The sequence below is a fragment of the Dipodomys ordii genome, unplaced genomic scaffold (genome assembly GCF_000151885.1).
Source record: "Dipodomys ordii isolate 6190 unplaced genomic scaffold, Dord_2.0 Scaffold151, whole genome shotgun sequence".
NCBI lineage: Eukaryota > Metazoa > Chordata > Mammalia > Rodentia > Heteromyidae > Dipodomys > Dipodomys ordii.
Genome location: NW_012267367.1, coordinates 2,793,072 through 2,817,484, shown reverse-complemented (window position 1 = coordinate 2,817,484; position 24,413 = coordinate 2,793,072). Strand labels below are relative to the sequence as shown.

Genomic DNA, 24,413 nt, shown 5'->3' with positions numbered 1-24,413 from the left:
GTTGTGTTTTTTTTTCTGTTTAGTTTTGCTTTAATTTTCTTGTTTTGTTTTATGACAAGATCTTGCTGGGTTTCTCGGGTGGCCTTCAACTTTGGATCTTGCTACCTCAGCCTTTTGAGTGCTGTGGAGTTTTCAATTCATAAAGATCTTCCCTAATAGGATGAGAGTTTATAATTAAAAGGGACTGTACTTGGCTAAATATAGGATATAGATGACAAAAGTGTATGATAATTATGCATGAAGCTGACAGAAGTAAAGTGGCTTCCATCAGGTGCTGACAGCCACTGATTTTAATGGACACACAAAAAGAGGGAAATTGTGACCCCGTGGTATTGAAAGAACGCACTACAGCATTTCAGTCTTTACAAAAACAGAGAAAACCAGTGAAATCTGATGTAAACTTCCTCCACCATTCACTTCCTGAAAGGCTAGGCTAGTTTCCTCAGCTGCTAACAGGGAAAGACTGTGTTTGGAAAATATATAAATGAGGGTTTTATATTGTTTGTGTTGTATTTCAGCATGCCCAATGGTGCACAAGGATGGTATGGATCTTGCAGGTATGCATCATTAGTTTTCTTTTTCAAATACAAATATGTTAAATAACTCTCAATTGAAGTCCAGGTTTCATTTTTATGAAAAATCTTAATAGAAAAAAATCTTTAAAACTAAAACATTTGTTTCTTATACCTAAAAGTATCTCAATGAAAGCTGTCCATCCATAGAAGTTTGGGGGTGGAATTGGAAATGAAAAAGCAATAGAGAGGGTTGTTCTGAGCAATGCCTAATATATGCATGTCTAAAATGCCATGACGAGATCTCTCGGTGCATTTTTAATACGTCTTAAAAAATAATGACAGAAAAGAAAAACAGGTTATTTTTTTTTAATTTGAGGGGGTAGTGATACCTACAGGAGGGGTTGAGCCAAAAAGGAAGTGAATATGCAACCCTGAATATGGTTGTTTGCAGGTATGAAAGTAGAATATGAAACCTGTTGAGAGTGTTTTCAGGAGGAGAGAGGATTTTAAGTAAGGGAGAGTGGTAGAGGAGATTAGAATCTGCGAAATTGATACACATGTAGAAGTGTCACAAGGCAACCTCTCTTTACACAATTAATATCTACCAATAAAATCTTTCTTTTGTTTGTCTGTCTGTCTGTCTCTTAGGATTTAAGATGATGGAAATGTTTGGCTTGGTTGAAAAGGATTTTTCATCAGTGGAAGGAGTTTCTATGGAGCCTGGTACCTTCAACTTGTACCCATGTTACCATCTCCATAAAGATGCCCTGGTTTCCCAGCCAACCAAGTATGTTTTCACTGCAAGTTACCAAAATCCATCACATTCATTCCTTCTCAATATGAAAGCGATGTCATATTAAAACATTCTGTAATACTTCCTGGTGGGATCTTTTTCCCATGATGTTTTGAGCAAAGACTGTTTACATTTCTTTGATTAAAAATAATCCAACTCAGCTACATGCTGATTTGAACTTTAGTATCTAATCATCTCAGAAAGTATGTAAAAAGAACTGATCCATAAATGCTGGGCATTATTCTAAGTCCCTATGTATGCTTGCTTACTCAACCTCCAGTCAACTCAATAAAGTCAATTCAAGTATTATGTCAATTATGAGATAGAAACTCAAAGAAGCTAGCAACTTGAGTTTAAGTGGCAGTCAATGCTCAGATTTGTACCCAGCAATTGAGTTCCAGGACCCAGATCCTGATGTTGCCATAAGTTTGATCCTTGAACAGTTACAGCAACAAATCTAGAGAGTTGAAAAGTACTGTGGATTACCTTTGTGTTTCCAGTCCAGATCTAGTTCCCGAAGTCCAGTCATATCCAACTATGTGGTACACATCTCTACTTGGATATCTAGTGCCATTTCAAATTTCCGTATGTTCAGTACTACAGCCCTGGTCCTTTCTTACCTCCGTTAATTGATCCTTGTACAATATCACACCAAATCTTCCAATAATTCCTGATAAGTCAGAGTTCATAAATGGCCTGTATTATCTGGGTCCTCCCCTCAAGTCTCTTTCAGTCTTCTCCAATCAAAATGGCCTCCTTGCTTTGCCTCTAAACATAGAAGGCAAATCCCACCTTGTTGTCTTCATTGACTATTCCTTCTTTAATGCTTTAATAACTTGAATACTTGAAATATTCTTTCTTTGGTTGCCTGCATAGCTAATTATAGTGTCTCCCTTGAGTTTTTGCTCAAATATAACCTGTTCAATGAAGCTCTGCTCATTTAATCTTCTTAATGAGTCTACTTTGACTTTAACTAAAATTGTTACACAATTCTCCTCCAGTAAGTCCCAGGCTCTACTCAGATGTCTTATGGAAATCATAACCTTCTAAATATACTACCTTATTCACACTACTAGAACTTAAGTGTTACAAGGATAGGAATCTTTGTCAGGTTTATTCATTGATGTATCTTCCATGTCTTTACCATGTCTGGTCTCAAACAAGAAGTTCATGAAAGATTTTTTTTTAATACAAAGGAATTAACTAATAAATGAAGGCGTGAGCTGTTTATATCTATTCATACAAACACAACTTTCATTTTCAAACCAATGCTAAATTCCCACTTACTCACACATTTATGAATTCAATTAATAACTTAACTGAATTCTTATTATGGTAAAGACCTTTGGGGAGGGGTTAGGGGGAAGATAAAAAGTAAAGAAGTAATGTGTTTAGTTGTAAGAAGGGGAGTGGGGAATGAAATTATATAGAAGGCTGCACTCTTCAAGAAGCAGATTCCCAAAAGGAAATGTGATGGAAGTTTGCTCTGTGAAGAGAGTAGCAGAAAGCAGAACAGGACAGAAGAGTCAAACAATCCCAAAGAAAGAGCCTTAATAGAGCCCCTCCCCAACCAGAATTCGGAACACTGGAAGATACTTTAGCTTTGTCTCCCTCTGGGAGGTCCTGGCTCTTCTTTCTACTCCTTCAAAGACCAGTAGCTTAAAGAGAAGCCCTGGTAAAGTAAGATGGCCCAAGGAGAGGAAGCTTTCTCCAGCTAAGGGAACTTCAGAAGGCAGCTGATGTTGAAAGCTATCTATATACATCCTCAGGGTCAGAATCAAGAAAAGAACATTCTTAATTCTTGAAGGTGGATCTAAGTTGGTGCATCCTAGTCCCTCCTATAGGCAGGAATACAATTAATTATCACAGATGGTAGAATGTGAAAAAATCGTAAGCTAAGTTTTATGAAAGGATTGTAGATAAGTGATTATTTATTATACTAAAACTCCTGAAACAACTTCAATGTTCAATGAGAATGTGACTGCCTGGATTAGTTATGAAATAGTCAACCATGATATAATTGTGTACTGTAGTCATTACATATCATGCTTTAAAATATTTAAAGAAATGAAAAATGTTTACATGATGATAAGAAAAGACTGGACCAAAATGATAAAGGGGATAAACACTCACATTGTTTACATGAGTGGGAAATCTACCATCTGCACAGAGTGATATGGTTGGGATGAGTAATGATCTTTGTGGTTTTCCAAAAGCTTGTATAACAAAAGTGTATCTTCTCGATAATCAGAAGTATAAATATTGAGGAAAGATATAATAGAACATCATTTTCTTCCTTACTTCAGGTATCTTCATCCAGAAGGGCTGCCTTCTGATTACACAATCAGTTTTCTATTCCGAATTCTTCCTGACACCCCACAAGAACCATTTGCTCTTTGGGAAATTTTAAATAAAAATTCTGACCCACTGGTTGGGATCATTTTGGACAGTAAGTACACATATGCATCTACATATATACATATATATATGACATATGTTTGCCTAATGCACATTGCATGGAATCTTGCCTGTTTATACCACAGAGTAACTCCTTTTCTTTTTGGCCAGGGTGAGGGGGCACAGCAGGGTATCTGACCTAGAGCTTAAACTCAGGGCCTGGACAGTATCCCTGAGCTTTCTTACTCATGTCTAGTGTTCTACCACTTCAGCCACACTACTACTTCAGGCTTTTTGGTGGTTAATTGCAGATGAGTTTCATGGGCTGCCTGGGCTTCCTTCAAATCATAATCCTCAGATCTCAGCCCTCTAAGTAGCTAGGATGACAGACTCGAGCCACTGGCACCTGATCTGTGGTAGAACAGTTAATTCATTCACTTACCCACTCATAAGTTCAACAAACATTTCTTACTTTGTGCCAGCGCTAGGGGCTGTAATATGGTAATGAGCAAGTTGAAAATAGACTCTCGTGTTTTACTGAAGGTATGAAGGCTGTAGGCAGAGCAAAGCTGATGGCGGGGGTGGGGGAGGGGATAAGTGGGACAAGAAGTTGGTTTGGTTAGGGGTATGTATGTAATAGTATGAGGTGCTTATTTGCTACTCTAGAGAAGATGTCAGATCGGCAACATTCTTATTTGGGAAGAATTTTGGGATAGACATGTAACTTTGGAAAGTTGTATGCATGACATATAAGCCACGATACTGGGTTAGCTAATTGAGAGCGAGTATGAAATGAGAAGAGACAAGTCCGAGAAGGGAAGCCCCCATGTTTGGAGGTGGGGAGGAACATTTGGATACAAGACAGTATTTTAAACTTATTTCCAGCTACCATGTGGTGTGTGTGTGTGTGTGTGTGTGTGTGTGTGTTGGTCTTGGGCCTTGAACTAAGAACTTGGGTGCTGCTCCTGAATTTTTTTGCTCAAGGCCAGCACTCTGTTACTTGAGCCACAGCTCCATAGGGAAAATGTGTGCAGGTTTCTTTCCCATCCCACGTTAATTTAGCCAACTGAAAGCCTGTGCCAAACTGAAAACTATAAACCCTCTCATTACTCATTACTTTGCCTTAGACATAATTTCAAAAATTAGAAGCAATTCAGGCAACAGTGGCTCATGCCTTTAACCCTCGCTATTCAGGAAGCTGAAATCACAGTTGTGGTTTTGAGTTAGCAGGGAAAGAAAAATCTGGATACTCTTAATCTTCAAATAACCAGCAAAAAGCTGCAAGTAGGGGCATGGATCTACACATGGATATTGCACAGTAATCCTCACCTACCATGTAGTTAGATCCAGCTCATTTATGAACTGCTCCTTTCTGTGTATAGGAATGCCATAATTTCATATCACGTAAGTAGCTAAGAACCATGGCATAAGAAAACTGGTATTTTTTTAATGTTTGATAAGATAGTGCTACCAGAAGTAAAGTGTAGAGGAGTGTAAGTAAAGTATAGAGTGTAGAACAGTAGCCATGGGCGAGATGGTGAGGCCCTGAGTTCAAAGCCCAGTATCCAGTTGAATTGTTGTTCCTTCTAAAGTATTTTCACATTTCCTCTGTTTGAATAGATGGCGGGAAAACTCTAACATATTTCAACTATGACCGCAATGGGGATTTTCAAACGGTTACTTTTGAAGGACCTGAAATCAGGAAAATTTTTCATGGAAGCTTTCACAAGGTGAGTAATGCATTTAGTTATTCGCATTCTGCACACATGCACCTAATTCCTATGTATATTCATCACCATTTCTGCTGAGAAAATAGGCACATATATTTTTAATGCCATAATGCACTGCATCTCAAATTTTGAGTGGAGTAGAATTACTGTCTCTAAACTTGTTGACCATGTCCAGAGATTCTGATTAGGTAGTTCTGTGATAGGGCCCTGAAATGTATATTTCCAGGAGACACTCAGGAGATATTGACAGAATTGGTCCAGATTCTCCCTTTGAGAAACAATGCAGTAAACAGTACTATATGAATAAGTAGACCATGGCTTATTTGTTATATTTTGTGTGATGAACAAAAGATTGCTAGTCTGCCTGACCAAAAGAGCAGATCATCTTTGCAACTGCTTATGAAGACATAATTAGATGAACCATTTTAAAATGTGAAGATAGATATAACTGATTATACATATACATTTTTTCAGGGACAACCTATTAATGTCATCATAAAAGTTACCTTACAAAAGATTTCTGTAAACCCTAACTTTATTTGTTCTGATCTTAATAACTTGGCTCTTGTGATTGAATTCTGTTCCTTAACATTCATTTCTCAGAAACCTGAGAGTGGACATACCTTCCTTCCATCTTCTATTGGTTCCTTTGTATTTGGGGAATGTCCACTGATCTCTTCAGGATGAGAAAAGAGCTCACTGGTACGCAGGAGCCTTTCTCCCCTAAGTTGGGCCTTCCTGCTTGTTAAAGAGAAGGGATATTGCACAGTAATCTCACCTACCAGGCAGTTAAATCCATCTCATTTATACACTGCTCCTTTCTGTGTATAAGAATACCATAATTTTATATCACATAAGTAACTAAGAACCATTGCGTAAGAAAACTGGGATTGTTTTTTTTCCCCCCATGTCTGTTAGGATTGTGCTACCAGAAGTAAAGGAATCTGAAAAACATTTGCGATACAAGGGGAGATTTACTAGGGCAAGGTCCCATTCACAGCTCTTTGACTTTACCTCCTTTACTTCTCCTTCTGACACAACACTTTTCTTAGTTATGACAAGTCTGAATCAAAGCAGTCAAGAAAATTTATGGGAAGATGAAAGCATTTGCAGTTGCACAAGTGTTAGAAGAAGGACTTTCACTTTAACTTGTAATTCTCATTCCACAGAATTCTTTATGAGTCTAAGGTGACTGTTAAGCTTTACCAAACTGTATTTAAACAAGTAAGGTTCATTCGTTATTGGCTTTAAAATTATGAACTTTCAAGTTTTTAACAGTTGTATGAAGAAAGACTTATTTCTAGTTTAAGTTTTAATAAAACCAAAGGCCAGACAGAGACCAAAAGATGCCATCATAGATGAAAATATGCTTATAAGCCTTGGAATTTTATGATCTTGGACACAATGTGGTTAGCCAATACATCTAGAATATACTTACTCAAGTCTGGCATCTAATGGCAACACAGGCTTTCCCAAATCTTCACAAAAATTAGTAGACTCCTAAAAAATTGTTGTTCAGATACTTGAGATGGTAGCTTAAGAGAACTTAACTAAACATTAAGTCAAAGGGTTTTATTTCACTATGGTCTAGAGTTACCAGATAGCATTATCCCTTCTCCACGCAATCCTGTAACTTCTAAGATATTATTGCTTTAGAGCAAGGCTAGAATTCAAAAATAATCAGCCAAGTACCTGTGGCTCATGCCTATAATCCTAGATACTCAAGAGGCTGAGATCTGAGGATTGTGACTGAAAGCCAGCCCTGGCAGGAAAGTCTATAAGACTGTTATCTCCAGTTAACCACCAAAAAGCCAGAAGTGGAGCTCTTGAGTGATAGGGCACTAGACTTGAGGGGAAAAAAGAATCCTTGCAGTTATTATTATTATTATATCACTTGTGGGGCTTGAACTCATGGCCTGGGCACTATCCCTGAATCTCTTTACTCAAGACTAACACTGTAACACTGAGCCACAGCACCACTTCCAGTTTTTGAGTGGTTAATTAAAGATAAGTCTTATGGGGACTTTTCTGCTTGGGCTGGTCTGAACTGTGATCCTCAGATCTCCTCCTCCTGAATAGCTAGGATTACAAGTATGAGCCACTGGTGCCTGGCTAACGGTAGTTATTTTTAAAGATAGTATTCATGAAATAAAGGTATGATGTAAATAAAAACAGATGACACTTGAGGGTTAAACAATCATGGAGGTAGCAAAATATCAAAAACAGATGGTGACAGAAGTTTTCTTTATACTTGTTCAGGATGAATTATACAGGTATTCAAGTTTGCTTGGTATTTCTCCTACACCTTTCCTTCTAAAATGTCCTCCCTTTTACCCAGCTTCATGTTGTTGTCAGCAAGACTTTGGCCAAAGTAGTTGTTGACTGCAAGCAAGTGGGAGAGAAGGCAATAAATGCATCAGCCAACGTCACGGCAGATGGTGTAGAAGTACTTGGGAGGATGGTTAGATCGAGAGGACCAAGTGGAAACTCTGCGCCAGTAAGTGCATAATCAAGTGAAGCTGTTGTGTTGCAGGAAAAGCATTTGTAAACATAAGTATATTTAGCTATTTTTAAGGGAAAAGGTTAGGCAAAAGAATTCGTGGATGGATGGACGGATGGGTGTGTGGATGGACAGATAGACCATAGGCTTGTTAAAACACACACTCAAAGCTTTTTGAAGTAGATTTCTGCTATAATATAAGAAGAATGCTTTAGAAATTAGTATAAACCATGAATTCTTAAAAATTGTAACAGTATAACATGTATCCCATGGTTTATGACTTTAGTAATTTGTGACTAGTAATCAGAACAGTTAATGAATTTCATTTATATAAGAAAATACAAATTTGAACAAAATCTCTTAGCATTATACCCAGTAGGTGACATAAATCTCTACTTTAGGTTAGATTTAGACATTTTAAAATAGGTCTTTGCTATCATTAGTTTTTGCCCTGAAACATTAATTATCACTCTAAGATAATAAAATTTCATCATACAGAATGGAATTTAAGTCTGGGAGACTTCCAGTTGGCTGAGAAATCACATGCTCTTCACTTATTACCCATGGAAAAAGGATAGTGTATACAGGTTTTAACACCAGACATTCACAGCTAATTAGCAGCCTCTCCAACTTGAATCATTCTATAATTAGTAAAGCATTTTACTCTTAAAAACAACTTCAACTCTTCTAAGTTTTGATGATACTGAATTACTAGTATTGCCTCTCACTCTTATAGATCTTTAGAATTAGCTAGTTATGTGCAATTTTAGAAAGTCTTTTCCAAAGTTGGTGCTAAACTTGTATAAAGGCAATTCTATACCATGTATATGTTCATCTGAATTACACAAGGGAAGGTGAGCAACAAAATGGTGAAATGAAGGACAATGGGTGAACCAATGCCACAGTGATACTCACAAGACAATATGTTGTAAATGAACTTTACAACTTGGGGGAGGGGCGGGTGCTGGGGGAGACAAAGTGGGAGAAAAATGAGGGAAGGGATAACAAGTTCAACAAGGAATGTATTCACTACCTTACAGATGCAACTGTAATCCCTCTATACGTCACCTTGAGAATAAAATTAAAAAAAAAACCTTGGTGCTAAACTTGTACAAAGGAAATTTATGCAATGTCATATAAATAAGATTAAAATCCAGGCATGCTATTTGACATGAGTTGCTAGCTTCCCCACTTTCCAATGGGCCCTTCAAGAAGCACAGCCCTACTGCACAGGCTATTCATATTTTATGTCAGTAGACAATTTCAGAATGGTAACATGATTTACTTTGGGACAATATGCTTTAAAAAAAAGTGTTGGCATTTCTTTTTGTGCCGCTTCTGCTTCCAATGTGAATGTGGAATTCGTTGGTATAGCTCTCAAATCTTGACTCATTTTGCTCCACATACTAGTTTTTTGTTGCTTTAAGACCTTGATAGGCAGATGTGTGTTACTAGTTTAACAATTAGATTTTCTACTTTGCTTTGGAACATGAGGGGTTAGATATCTAGGAAGGAACTATAAAAACAGTGGAAAGTTCTCATTTTTAACTATGGTAAGGGATCTTGGAGAATGTGCACATGATATTGAGAATTTTTGCCTCTTACTGGATGCTATTTTGTGCTGACTATAAGAATGTAAAATTAGCCAACTAATATCTTGTATGGATACATGGATACCCAGATAAATGCTTGGGAAGATAGAGTCTAAGAAAGAGGAAAGAACTAGAGATAAAATACTCACATCGCCTACTACTGTTATTCAGATTTTCTTAATTTTAGAGGAAATAAGATAGTACCTTCCCTGTCCTCCATCCCATCTTTTGTAGACAATTAGTAGGTATTTAAAATGTGATTATTTATAGATTATATAATATTATATATGGTACACATATGTGTATTGTTGTTCTTTTCTATGTCTGAATTTCATTTCTCTAGCAAGAATATAATTCCCTAAAATAGTAAGGCCTGATCTACTTTTTGTCCCTATGTCACAGTGTCTAGTAAATTCCTATGAATACACTGTATGTAATGACCGAATTCCCAATATATAATGAATCAAATAGCAAAGATTGGTTTTTGAAAGTAGACTCACCTGTAGAATCTGTGCTTAATGATGATAAATCTTTAGTTTTTGTCATAGAAGAACTACTTAATAAATAGAGTGAGTTTGGTAGTGACTTCCAGCTGGTAAGAAACAAAAGGGAGTTTATAGAAGTTGATAATTAAAGCATTCTTTATAAGGGTAGTTAAAATGCCATATTTTTATTGGAACTGTGAAGTCAACAAAGAATTACTGAATAGATTCTAGTCTGCCTACTTATCAAAGAATTTGATTATGTTGAAATGGAGGATTGTAGGTTAGAACTCAAGAATGTAATTGAACACCCAGACTTGTTTCTTGGAGATATTAGTTAATTGTTTCAGTACAGGGTAAGAGAAGCCCTTGTATTCACTTTTCAATTCAGAAATTTATTGTTATATATATTCAATCACCAGCAAAAGTGAATAGGTAACGTTCAAATTTCGGATTATTTCATGAGAACTTATTATAGGAGACAGTAGTGTCTTGTAGGTCACCATTCCCTCCTAAATTCAGCATTGATTCAATAAATACCAGATGATAGGAAATATTCCATTTTTAAAGAATCATATATTCCTTTTCAACAATAGTGATGGATAGACTCATGAAATTAGGAATTCAGTAACTACTATATAGAAACCACGTTTATTCTTAGTAAAAACAACTCTGCTCAGCAAAGAAAGATTCTGTAGACAGTAATATTCCCTAGTGGGACTAAACTAATAAGCATGCTTAATTTAGCTGTCAAAACACATGTGAAAGGTATCTGACTGTGCTTCTCCTTTCCAATCTATTTTCCTAAGGCAGTTTTTACTACCCTTTCTGATCAGAGATAATGCTAGAAAAAGTTTTCATCTTTTGGTGTGGGATGTTTGTCTTTTGAAGAGAAATTAACATTTATTGGGTGAACCATCAGTACTTTTTATGCATGATATTTGTATTTATTTATATACATGATTGCTATATATGATATTTAATCTTACAGTGTGTCTTGTTCAGTCAGGGCTTTCTTTATTTGGGAAGTCAAGAATTAACAGCATCTTGAAAGGAAAATAGTCTCGTACTGCTTATTTAACTCAAGCTGTGATATTTTAATGGGATTAAAAATATGTCACAATGTATTTTTAATCACATAACAACACTGAAATACTGGCATATGATCCAAATTATATGCATGGAAGAAATTGAGCCAAAGGACATTCAGTAAGTGAGGCACACTCATTTAAATAGGAAATGCAGGAGTCAAGATTGTAAACCAATTTTGCTTGATTTCAATAACCTTGCTCTTATGTTATAGCAAGGCTTGCCTAGAGAAGCAGGCATTTTTCTGTGTTAATCCTATTGATCCTCTCCCAACTTCCCCCCACTGTTTTAGTTTATATTAATCATATAAAGGGATTCAGTGGGTTTTTCAAATCTACTACTTATGTACTTATCTAACTAGTATTTCACCTTCTGCTATTCAACTAACAGAAACATGGAAATTATGTTTCAGAGTCATGTATAGCTTTATTTTCTGTAGAAATTGACAGCAATCTACTTCATAGTCCTAAAGAAAGATGTATGAAATTTTGAAAAAGGATAGTATGTTTTTATGTGACTTATTTCTTTAAATCCTTAAAATAATGATGTAGCTTATATTTATTATATTCATGCTATGGAATAGCAATAGGAATTTTTCTAGAAACATTGATTTAATCGTCTATAACTGTAGGAAGAACATTTTTATTGTTAATAGAAATAGAGAGACAGAAACAGAGGCATGGAGAAGTTAGGAAAGTGAGACAAGTATTGTCTCCACCTTTATTCCACTGATTCTATAGAAATTAAGACAGAGAAGGGAGTCCAGTCTGTAGCAGGGATCATCTGTGCTAACTGCTCCTTGACAGTTTCAAAATACTTGTCATTTTTTAACCTGCAACCTTGAAAGTGAATGTGGTCAGCACCTATCCCCAAAGTATGTCTGAACTTAAGCAGATTAGCTCCTATCAACAAAAAGACCAGTTGTTGACTTTCATTTCTCAACTTCATTATAACCTCCCTAGTTTTCCTGAAATTCAATAAATTGATGCAGAATAAGTAAAAACAGTTCAGTAGCTAAAAGTTAGCTGAAAGTGCTAAGCATTTTGGTTTGTAACTCAACAGAAGCTAGACACCAAATAAAAATCAGAAGATGGCTTAGGTCCTGGTACTCTTTCTATAGAATCTCATGCCTTGAAGTCTCTCTATTTATATAAGTGAATGCAAAACTCGACTTCATATTGTGAGATTAGTTATATCTATGAAATTAGTTATATCATGCTAGAGGGGGGAAAAAACTATAGGACAAAATTTGAGACTGAGCAGAAAGAGGAGCCAGGAATACATTTTATTTCCCATTCATAGATCAAAATGACTGAACTGCTGGAAAATATTTTAATCTCATTTTCATGTTAACATTTGACCCCAAATGACTTGCCTTTTGTGCTACACCCAGAGAAAATGTCCAATAATGAAAAATGAGCATTTGTAACTGGCTATGTATTCCCTTGGAAAACATTACAAAAAAGTGAAAGAAAGTAGGAGGTTGTGTGTCCTCAGTTCTCTCCTTCTCTCTCCCTTGCTATTCCCTCCCTCTTTTCCTCCCCTTCTCTCCTCCTCTCCCCTTTTCTCTTTCCTTTCCCATCTCTTTCATCACATATATATGTCTTTAATAGTGTTCAGTTAGTTACAAATGAAAAAGTCAAATAAAAGGCGGCTACCTCTTGTATTAATTGCTTGAGCCACATTATCTTGCATTTTAAAGCAAGATTTTGACATGCAGTTTCTGTACTGTCCTTCATTGCTTTTGGGACAAAAGCAAGAGGCTTTTTGTTTCATTTCAGTTTTTAAATCAATCTGCAAAAATGTGCCTTGGAAAAGAAGTTGCTAAATACAAGCTGAGGAATGTAAGCTATTAGAAATGCAAAGCAATTATGAATAATTTTTTGTACCCAAAGAAAAAGCTGTTGATCTCATCAAACTTGCAAAAGAAAAGACAACCCACATAGTAACATTCCTCAAGTGATGGTTTTGGCTTTGCTTATGCTTAATAGGCATTTAACCCCTAGAATAGACACATTGAACTCATAAGAATCCCAGTAACTCTGTATGTCTGAAGCCCAGCAAATAGTTTGCATGTAGACCTTATGCTGCTATGGGTGACTGGGTGGGAAATGCTTATTTCTAAAACTTTGAGAAAACCTGATATTGTATTTGGAGTACTGGACGGCCATTGCTTTAAGTAAATCTTTCCATTCACCAAAGATTTTTATGCTGAGAGTCCTATTCAGAAATGGAAATTTTCTTAATGAACAAACACTTTGTAGATGTAAATATCACAATGGGAACCCTTTAATAAATGTTCTCAGCTGAAATGACATTGTAAAGTTAAGTTGGGTTATCTTTAACTTTAAACCAATGACCCACTTACTCAAAAATAAATGACACATGGTTTAAAAGAGTTATTTGAGCTCCTAAAATCTCAAATGGGACTGAATCTTTAACATGTAACTCAATTATTTAAGCTTTTCCATTTCCACACCTTTGGTACAGAAAGATGGTACTATTGCCATACCTCACAGTGTTGATCTGAGGAGTAAATAGAATGTCTTTAGCACTTAGAATTCTGGAACACAGTAGATTTTCAGCAAATCAATGTTTGCTATTATTATTAGCTGACATATTTCTTCATTCAAACACTAAGCAGAATCTATTGTAGGAAAAAAACACATACATATTTCTACATTCAAGCCTATCATTTTCATTTTGATTCTCTTTTTTTTTGGCTTTTGTGTTATATAGAGACTTGTAACTTTAAAAATCAGTTAGGAAATGGTTGGGCATAGAACATTAAAATATTTATTTTTAATAGTTTTTCCAAGGGTTTCCATTTCCTTCAAATGGCACAGTATCTTTTTTTTTCTGATGGATGAGTAGAATTCCATTCTGTGTATGTATCACATTTTCTTGATCCATTCAACCACTGAGGGGCATCTAAGTTGATTCCATATTTTTGGCTATGGTAAATAATACTGCAATGAATATGGTTGTGTTGGTAGCTTTAGTGCAGACTTGTTAATGTTCTATTGGATAATTGCTCAGGAGTGGAATTACTGGATCATAATGTAGCCTGATATTTAGTTTTTTGAGAAACCTCCATACTGTTTTCCATAGTGATTGAAAATGATTACATTCCCACCAATAGTGTAATACAGTTCCCTTTTGGCCACATCCCTGCCAGCATTTGTTATTGTTAGTTTTCCAGATAATGGCCATTCTCACTGGGGTGAGGTAGAATGCCAGTGTTATTTTGATTTGCATTTCCTTTATTGGCAGTGACGTTGAACATTTCTTCATGAGTCTATTGGCCATTTTTACTTCTTCTGAGAAGTCTCTCTTTAAATCATTAGCCCACTTATTAATTGGGTTGTTTCTTTGAAAATACATTTTTTGGGGGTTTAATATTTTGAGCTCTAAGTATATTTTGGATATTAGGCCCCTGACTGATGTATAGCTAGTAAAAATCTTCTTCCTATTAAGTGAAATAAGCCAGACCCAAAGAAATATAGGCTGCATGGTTTCTGTCATTTGTAGTAGCTCATAAATCTATAATATGCCAATAAATCTATAAACAAACACACTTGGTGGTATGCAAATAGTTACAAATGAATTAACTGAAATATAATAGACTCTACAGAGAGCTCAAATAGTATAATTATTTGGAAAGTACCAAGAAATGGTTACTTGCAAGAGGGGAGGGTGGGGTCAGGGGATAAGGGGGCAAAGATGAAGGGGGGAGGAGGGGAGAATGCTGACAAAATTGAGAAAAATAAGGAAAAGGGCAGGCTGAAGGGAGTGAAGACGTTGAAGGGATGATATGGCTCAAGATGCATTATATAGGGGCTGGGAAGGTGGCTCAGTGGTAGAGTTCTTGCCTTGCATGCATGAGGCCTGGGTTCGATTCCTCAGTACCACATAAGCAAAAAAAGCTGGAAGTGGCACTGTGGCTCAAGCCTTAAGCTGAAGAGCTAAGGGACAGTGCCCAGGCCCAGAGTTCAGGCCCCACGACCACCACCACCACCAACAACAAAGATGCATTGTATACATAAACTGCCTTGTTAAATGGCAAAAAATTCAATACATAATCTAAAAACTAAGAAAAGTAAGGGAAGGGAAGGGTTTGGAGGAGTGAGTCAGAATGTTGAAAGGGGTAACATTGATCAAGATGCACTGTGTTCATAAATTTTGTTGAGTGGCAACACCTTTGTATAACTACTTAAAGACAATGAAATATTACAAGAAGAATTAGAGAAAAATATTTATATTTTAATGACAATCATGTTCCAGGCATTATTCTAAATATCTTCTTTGCCAAATGCTGGTGTCTCATACCTGTAATCCTAGCTGTTCAGGAGGCTGAGAGCTGATGATCACAGTTTAAAGCCAGATACAACAGACAAATCCCAGAGACTCTTACCTCCAATTAACCAGCAATATGCCAGAAGTAGAAGTATGGCTCAAGTGGTAGAGTTCTAGCCTTGAACAAAAAGTTCCACTTAGCATAAGAAAGAAATAAAGCAAGCAAGAAAGACACATTTTCTCCATACAAACTCAGAACAGCTATTACAGTTTAAGTATTCTTTTTCTGAAATACATGGAACTAGAAAAGTTTCTTTAAAATTTTGAAATCTATGAATATCCTGGGGATGAGATCTAAGTCTAGATGCACAATTAATTTTGTTTCATATATGCTCTATACACAATACCAAAATAATTTTATCCAATATCTTTAGTATGTCTTACCTTTTGAATATGATCTAGCCCCATGAGTTCAGGGGTAGAATTTCCTAGCAACCTATTGGATCTCAGAAAAGTTCTAATGAAGAGTAATCAACATGTACTACTAGAGTACTTTTACAGGTGAGGAAACGGAGTCCAAGATAGGAAATACTTTGTTCATTCCATCTCAGCCTGTCAGCACAGGTGCTAAGACACTGCCCTTCTACCCAGAGATTTAGCTCTGTGGTGCCCTCTTGCTTGTGTGAAATATTTGAGGTTATTCTTATAGATACATAACTCAGTTGTTGTATTATACCTTTAAAATTTTTTTGTTAAAATTTATATTTTTTTATTGGCCACAGTTATATTGTATGGTTGCCCTGTCATGGCTCAAGTCTAACATCCTGGAGGCTGGAGGTTACCAAGTAGAAGCAATAGAGCCCTATAGATTTCTGTAAACAGCACATTAGATGTGTATACTTGAGGTGCTTTGGCTCAAGGGTCTGTTTACCAAACCCAAGAAATGTTCTATTGATTAGTTAGAATCAATTTTCTCATATGCTTAAGAAAATAAAGTGCTTTGACTCCAAAGTCTGTCTTACAAAACTCGAGCATTGTTTTATTGATTGGTTAAATGAACATTTGCACAAAGGCACACAATTATTTGTAAGCATGATGACAAAAAAAGCTTGATTTCATTTTCTTTATAGTCAAACAAGCTCTTCTGTGATAGTGTGTGTATTTTATTTATTTATTTATTTTTGGTCCAGTTGTGGGGCCTGAACTCTGGGCTTAGGCACTGTCCCTGAGCTCTTCAGCTCAAGGCTAGCACGCTACCACTTTAGCCACAGCACCACTTCCGGCTTTTTTCTTTTTGCTTATGTGGTGCTGAGGAATTGAACTCAGGGCCTCAGGCATGCAAGGCAAGCGCTCTACCACTGAGCCACCTTCCCAGCCCCTAGTGTGTGTATTTCAGTAGCCCTGTTCAGTGGTACATGTGCTGGAGTATTCTTGTTTTCATCTGGAGAGCTCTTGGCATAGAATGAGTAGGTGGAAATAAGGAGTCGAGTTTCCAACCTTGGCTGAACACATCCCTTGTTGAAGGAAGGTTTCAATATTTGAAAGCTGTGCAAGAAGAAATATTAGAAGTGGTGGAGATAGTTAGTTGGTGTCAGTTGTTAATAATATTGTAATGATATTTCTGTGTGTTTCAACATGTGCATTGACTTATTGCCAGGATATGTAAGTGGAGCAAGGCTGTCTAAATATTTATAGTGTGATCAATGGCTTCAATACAAATACACTTCGCTTGTCTTCCCACCATACCAAGTATGTATCCATCACAGCACTTCACATGTGGTGTATGTACCAATCTCTCAGCCAGCTTTTACTACACAATGAAGACACATTTTCTGACTGTATGCACAAGAAATAAAAAGAAAGAAGAGATAATGAAGTAGAACCTAACTTAGTAGACCTTGCTGAATGCTTTATGACACTTGTCCTTTGAAGAGTGTAAGGAGGAGATAATATAGATAACATCACTATTTGGTGGGAAGGGAGCTGTGAGCCAGATCTAGGATGTGCTGTGTGCTATACAGGTGTTTGAGAGTCACTGGGAAGCCATGTCAGGAAGGCATTCCCAGAGGAGGGACACTCACTCAAGGTAGAGCTGTGATGAAGAAGTGGCGATAAGGACAGGCTTTGGATGGTGGATGGAGAAACTATAGACAAAAATCTTAAGAGTACAATGTGTGTGAGGGGCAAAATTAACTCACTTGCATGTTTGATTACAAGTCTATTGGCTTTATGCATGAAGTATACATGAGATCATTTCATGATGAATACTTACTATGAACAGTTACATCGCTAATTGAGTGATGTTGTTCTTTGAATCACAGTTCCAGTTACAGATGTTTGACATTGTTTGTTCTACATCGTGGGCCAATAGAGACAAATGTTGTGAACTTCCTAGTCTGGTAAGAATAATCATAGTTACTTTTCCCTGAAAATGAGATTCTGATTCTCAATTAACTTTGTTATAAATAATTCATTGTGATGATAGCATTCAGACAACCAAAAAGAAGCAATCAATGAGAACATCATATCAGCTATACATGGTATAAACGGCACTTTCAGGAAATGCCTTCAACAAACAGTCTAACTCTCCAAAACCTCCTGGTTCATGAAAAGATTAATATTTTAATTTTAATGACACTCATAGGCAAAAGGAAACGTCGCTGGATTCTAGTGGCTCATGCCTGTCATCTTTCCTACTTAGGAGGCTGAGATCTGAGGATCTCAATTCCATTTATCCCAGGCAAGAAAGTTCATGAGACTCTTAACTCCAATGAAGCAGCAAAAAATCCAGAAGTGGAGATGTGGCTCAAGCCTTGAATGAAAGAGCTAAGAGACAATGTCTAGACCATGAATTCAAGCTTTAGTACCAACACACACACACACACACACACACACACACACACACACACACCAGATCCAAACACCTTACTAAGTATGTATTTTCTAACAATGCAATAAGACAGAATAATCAGGCCAGATGTGTTAAATATTTTGTCATTGTCCATCATTTAGAGAAAAGGATACACACACATGTACATATATATGTATATATAATATATAGGTCATTTCTTCAACCATTTGGGGTTTTTATTGTGAATATTTCAGAGATTTGATTATTTTAATTTTGGTAATTCAGTTATCACCTGTGCTGTGCTCTCTAGCTGTTACCCACAGCCTTAAATAAGAAGTCTCCTTTTCTCTTTTTCCAAAGAGATGGATGAACTAAGAAGTTGAATAGTCTCCGGCCTTGGTGGCCAGGCTGCTTTACATAGGATTTTACAAGTTGTTGAATAGACATTACCAGGTGCTCCATCTCTCTGTTCTTGAGGAGATCATCCAGTCTGACATTACTAATCTGTCTTCTACTGTAGCATGGCAATAAAATTCGCAAAAAAGAGAACCAAAATGTCTTCCTACCACAAACTACTTTGCTTATTTTCAGCCAGAGAATGTAAGCAGTTGATGGAATTGTCATAGAGAATGGCTGATATGTTTAAACAATTTTCATTTTGCTTTAGTACAGATACAAGTATTTTGAGTGAACAACCCAACAGGTTTTCTTTTATGTTTTAAAACACACACACAAAAAATGTGTACTATAAAGTTTTCAGGACTTCTCATTTGTGGAGTCCTATTTTTCCAAATGAATTAAAGAGTTACCAAGAATGTCTTGTTCTGTCTTCTAACTTGCTTTCCTCTGATAGAGTCTCCAAACCAGTTCTGGTGAATCACTGGGTAGTAGAGGTGATCAGCATGGGTGAATTTCTCCTTACAGAAAGGATTGTGTGGTCAGGAGTGAATACTCACTGCCTTTCTAGCATTATAGCCCCTTGAAAATTTAAAAAATACCTTAACTCAGAGTGTTTTCTTTAATTCAATGAAGCCATTTATAAAGACTTTCTCATTAATAATTGTGCTCTTCTCCACTCTCCTCCTTCTCCTCCTCCTTCTCCTCTTCTTTCTCCATTTCCTCCCCTTATTTCTCCTTCACCTCTCCCCTGTTCTTCTCCCTCCCTCCTCCCTCCCCTCCCCTCCCTTTCCTCTCCTCTCTTTTCCCCTCTCACTCCTCCTTCTCCTACATTTTTCTTCCTTCTTTTTCTTCTTTCCTTCCTCCCCCATCCCTTCCATTCCTCTCACTCCCCACTTCTATTTTATTCTCCCCCACAGAGGGATGAAGAGTCTTGCCCAGACCTCCCACATTCTTGCTCCTGTTCTGCAGCCAATGAAGTAGTGCTAGGACCAGCTGGCCCACCAGTAAGTGTGGCTAGTTTGGCCTAAAATGTTTTTTTATTAACCAGGTATCACATGTATGTCTAGCAAGTGCTGTCTATTGTACTGAAGGGCTGTTATCTAATCCTATGAGTAAACTGAATCACTGGGATGTTGAGTAACGGGCTGAAGAACACCACTTATAGAAGTCAGATTATTCAAGCCCTGTTCTCTGTGAATATTAGTTATGATGCCCTTCAGCACCCTGGACCCCAGGTCTCACATTGCTCTGTGCCCAGAATTTCCCCTCTAGCCTGATGTGTTTTATCCTCAATGTGAGTTTAATCATTAGCCTCTACTCACACTATAATCTTAAAGAAATTCTCATACTCTCTCTTTGCTCATTATCTATTAAAATTAATGCATGATGGCCAGATTTCCATTTTCCAGGAACCATATCTGAGAATGAAGTTCCTACTATCATAAAGTTAATTATAATAACTTTAATGTCTTTATTTCTGTGTAAAGAAAATTAAATTGCTGCTTCTTTCATGGGACCTTAAACTTAATTGAAAATTTTAATTTCAATATTATAGTATAAAATGCATACAATTTTAGACCAACCACATCGTTTATTCTTTTTATTCATGAATAACAGTAGTCTTATATAAGCACTAAAAAATAAAGCATATAATTTTTTTTTGCAATATAACATGATTTGGCATAGAAACTTTTCTCAAGCTATAAAGTCATCTTCTGGGAGGGCTCGAGGAGGAAAATTTCCAGTTAATGTCCATGATGAACATATACCAGTACATAATGTGTGGGCTTAAAAATAATAATGACATAATCCCTATTATTAAGAAAAATGTAAGTAAGATACGGTTGTAAGATTTGTTTTTGAGTTAATACTTAACATCTGTTTACAGGGTGGGCCAGGACTTCGAGGACCAAAAGGCCAACAAGGTGAACAGGGTCCAAAGGTAATGTGTTTGCATTTGCACTTGTGCGTGCTCTCTCTCTCTCTCTCTCTCTCTCTCTCTCTCTCTCTCTCTCTCTCCCAAGTAAGTAGCTAAATTAACCCTTGTGGTTTAAAGCTCCTTATGTTTTCATGAACGTTGTATTTAACATTTCCTTACTTTTAAAGACAAGCTTTTAAATTGAAAAATATATTTAAAATGGTGAAAGGAAGATTTCTGTGATAGAAGAAAGTGGCAGTCTTCTGAGTGGTTTACTCATCAAGGTGGTCATCTCTCTGGTACCTTTTTCTTTTCCTCCATCTATTAAAATAAGATTCTTGAGGAGAGAAATCATGAAGTCTCGCTACTTGTTATCCGCCCCTTCCAGGTAATATCCCAGGTCTTGAATTCTCCTCCTGCTTTGGCATTTACGTGTAATCAAATACACAACTTTGTTTTCCATTTCACTCCTCAAGGCCACGAAGTATGATGGCTCAGGTTGTACACTGTACAAAGGCCCCCGCCAAGAGAGCCAGGCCATGCCAAACCATGTCAAGACACATGTTTTTCTACTTTGCACAAAGGCCTCCAAAGGACTGGCAGAAGCCCAGCCACTAATTGAGTTCAGGCCTCATCCTTTCCCCTCTAGCTTTTGGCAAATGTTTTAACTGGTCTCCTGTCCCCAGTGGACTTGACTTTCTGATTGATTCTTCACATCTGCCCTTAGATTAATTTCCTTAAAGTCTATGCTGGATCAATTCATACTCTGCAAACCTGCAGTCACAGACCATTGCCTTGAGAATAGGACTCACCCTCTGGCATAGCTCTTAGGGTCTATAACTTGACTCCCTATCTCATTTTTATGATGCTGCTCTCACGATAACCTCTCTGTCTACCTTGCTTGATTTACTGCTTCCATATGGTGACTTTTTAGATTTGCATAGTACTTATTCGTAGAGGAGAGAACATTACGTAACTTTTTATTATAAAATTGGAAACAGATGAAGCAAGGCAGGCAAAAATCTAGGGTTGAAGAATCAAATGAAAGAGGATGCTACAGCAAATGAATAGTCAGGTAACAGCCAGTTCGAAGCTTAGATCATGAGGTCTCTCCTTTTTCAGTCTGTTTTCTTACTTGTCTCAATCTCTTATGGTTTTGTACAAAAGCTCCATGGCTGGGAATTTCTTCTTACAAAATATTGAAGTTTCCTTTCACTCATGGGCAAGACCCATGGGCTTCTGTACATCCTGGCTGTTTGTCCACCCCCTGCCCCCAAATCCCTTTCAGCATCATCTCATTGTTTTTCTAACATTTCCATGTGATGATGATTTTAATTATGCAGTAAGTGAATGCTACTGGTGATTCCCAATAACACCCACATTCTCCCCCACACCCTATTATCCATTCTCACAGAATTAATACTCGTATGGTTATTTCTGTTTGATGATTTAGAAAAAAATTCACAGATATAAGTATGTTGTGGTTTTAGAGTAGTCTTACTGAAAAAATCATGATCACAAATCTACCGGCGAGAACAGTGTAGAAACAGATAAACTGTACCTTCAGTATGAAAGGACCAACATGTCTTGTTTCTTTTATTTAAAAAAATTTTTTTGTGGCAGTAAGTAGATAATAGGAATTTAGAAGAACATAGCAGTTGCGTTGCTAGTTTTACCTCATCATTTTTGCATATTTTACAGAATAGGATGGACTTTCTGCTTTTTATCCTACTCTATTCTCCATTGCTCAAGAATATTTATAAATCATATGATATTAAGCTATGACAAATATCAAGTAATATTTATTTATAAGTTTATGAGTTGTCTCTGTCTTCCATTATATATAAATATAAATTTTTTAAAAATCGTCAGTCATGGGGTTTGAACTTAGAGCTTGAGTGCTGTTCTTGAGAGCATTCTACCATTTTGAGCCACAGAGCTACTTCCAGTTTTCTGGTGGTTAATTGAAGATAAGAGTCTCACAGACTGTCCTGCCCAGTCTGACTTTGAACTGCAATTCTCAGATCTCAGCCTCCTGAGCAGCTAAGATTACAGGTGTGAGCCACCAGGGCCCAACTCCATTATATATATATGTAATATATAAAATAATAAATATATACATAATATATAATATGTAATATATAGGATATGTAGTATATAATATCATATACTATCATGATATTATATATAATATATATTTAAAAATCTTTCTCACTTCCTATTACGCCACGAATGATTCTTGTTAGAATAATCATTCAGTGCCTCTACATTCTCATTTTCTGAATAGTTCGCAAACTACATATGAATTCTAGTTCCCTAGGTGTTCCATGGACTCACTCTCTTTAAAGTCACAGATTACCTTCCTACAGGGGAACTGGACGAGCTGCATTCTCCCCATCTTCCCTTACGTTAAATCAAAACAAGGTCCAAAGGCATCCTTTTAATTCCAGCAACTGTCACTTCTACAGTTTGGGTCTTGTTTTGGTTTGAACTATATCATTTCTATAATATTAGACCCAGAAAAATATATTTATTCTCAACTTTCCTGTCTTATTCTGTTGATTCTAGCTAACATTATTCTTTTATTAAATTAAGAGCTCCATAGTGAGAACCATGTAATGTATGTGTAAAACAAACACACACACACATATATACATATATTTGGGTAGCACATCTAATGCCTCCAACATGTGTTATTTGGTGTGATGAAAACATTCAAAATCCTTTCTTTTGACTTAAAAAATATGGAATACATTGTCATACATATAGTCACACTACTATCCAAGACATGGAATTTATTTGCTCTAATTGTAACTTGTACCAGCTCCCCAAATTTTGCTCATCTTTTCTGATGCTCCATTCTCCCGAGTCTCTGTTAACCTCTATTTTTTGCTTTCAACCTGGTTAGCAAATTTTAGATTCTATATATGAGTTAAGTAAGATAGTGTATATTGTTCTGTGTCTGTCTTATTTCTTTAGTTTCATCCATATTGTCACAAATGACAGATGTCCTCCTTTTTATAGCTAAATAATGTCAAATTATATATACACAAATGTATATAACTATTTATACCCCATTGTCTTTATCATTCATCAGTTAATGTACACACAGGTTGTTTCCATTCTATGAATAGTGCTAGAATAAACATGGGTGTTTGACATATGGATTTCATATTTTTGGATATATAACGAGTAACTTGGGTGTCATCTTAAGTAGGAGATTGGTGAAACCATTACTTGAGATGAGACAAACAATTTAGAGGACAAAGCACAACTGAATAAAGTTCAGATAAATAAGAAGTACACACTGAGTCTTGTTATGTTTAGGGCATGTGGAAAAGGTCAAGCAAGATCTGAGCCAGGATGGATTTTAAAATAGTTCAAGACATGTTCTTGGGCAGGATTAGCAAGGAGGATGTGCTTATAGAGTGAAAGAAAATATAGATAAAATTAGATTTAAAAAAATGGGTAGGAAGGAGAGGAAGCCTGGAAAACAATGTAAAACAAAAGATCAAAAATAGGAGGAAAAAGAAAAGTAGAGACAAGATGAAAGAAGAAAAACACGAAGGAAGGCTTTTGACCAAGTTGATTATTTAGACATCTTGAGTGAGAGAGGCTAACTCCCAGCTCACAGAAGAATACAGCTGCAGCAATCAGCAGTCTCTGTGTGTTTATTCTTATAGTTGACTGATGACATTTTGCCTGGGAGGCAAATCATTTGAAGCTTAGTCTCTTGTTATCCTTGAGTGTTTCCTGTCTTAGGAAAATTTATGTAAGAAAATGTAAGTGCCATAAGAAGAAATACCATTTGGCTACCCATAGGGTCTAGCTTATTTCTTTTTCTTTTCTTT

The 24,413-nt window shown here is 36.5% G+C and overlaps 1 protein-coding gene across 2 annotated transcripts in view; it reads left to right on the top strand.

The window, feature by feature from the left end:
- The window catches only part of Col14a1 (collagen, type XIV, alpha 1), a 165,507-nt gene that overhangs the window by 102,090 nt on the left and 39,004 nt on the right, over positions 1-24,413 (top strand). For both annotated transcript variants that reach the window (XM_013032216.1, XM_013032215.1), the window contains exons 29-36: positions 519-557; positions 1,164-1,302; positions 3,615-3,757; positions 5,326-5,435; positions 7,774-7,932; positions 17,716-17,793; positions 19,562-19,648; positions 20,533-20,586. In XM_013032216.1, the coding sequence (XP_012887670.1) occupies positions 519-557; positions 1,164-1,302; positions 3,615-3,757; positions 5,326-5,435; positions 7,774-7,932; positions 17,716-17,793; positions 19,562-19,648; positions 20,533-20,586 (809 nt within the window). The remainder of the gene's footprint in view (positions 1-518; positions 558-1,163; positions 1,303-3,614; positions 3,758-5,325; positions 5,436-7,773; positions 7,933-17,715; positions 17,794-19,561; positions 19,649-20,532; positions 20,587-24,413) is intronic.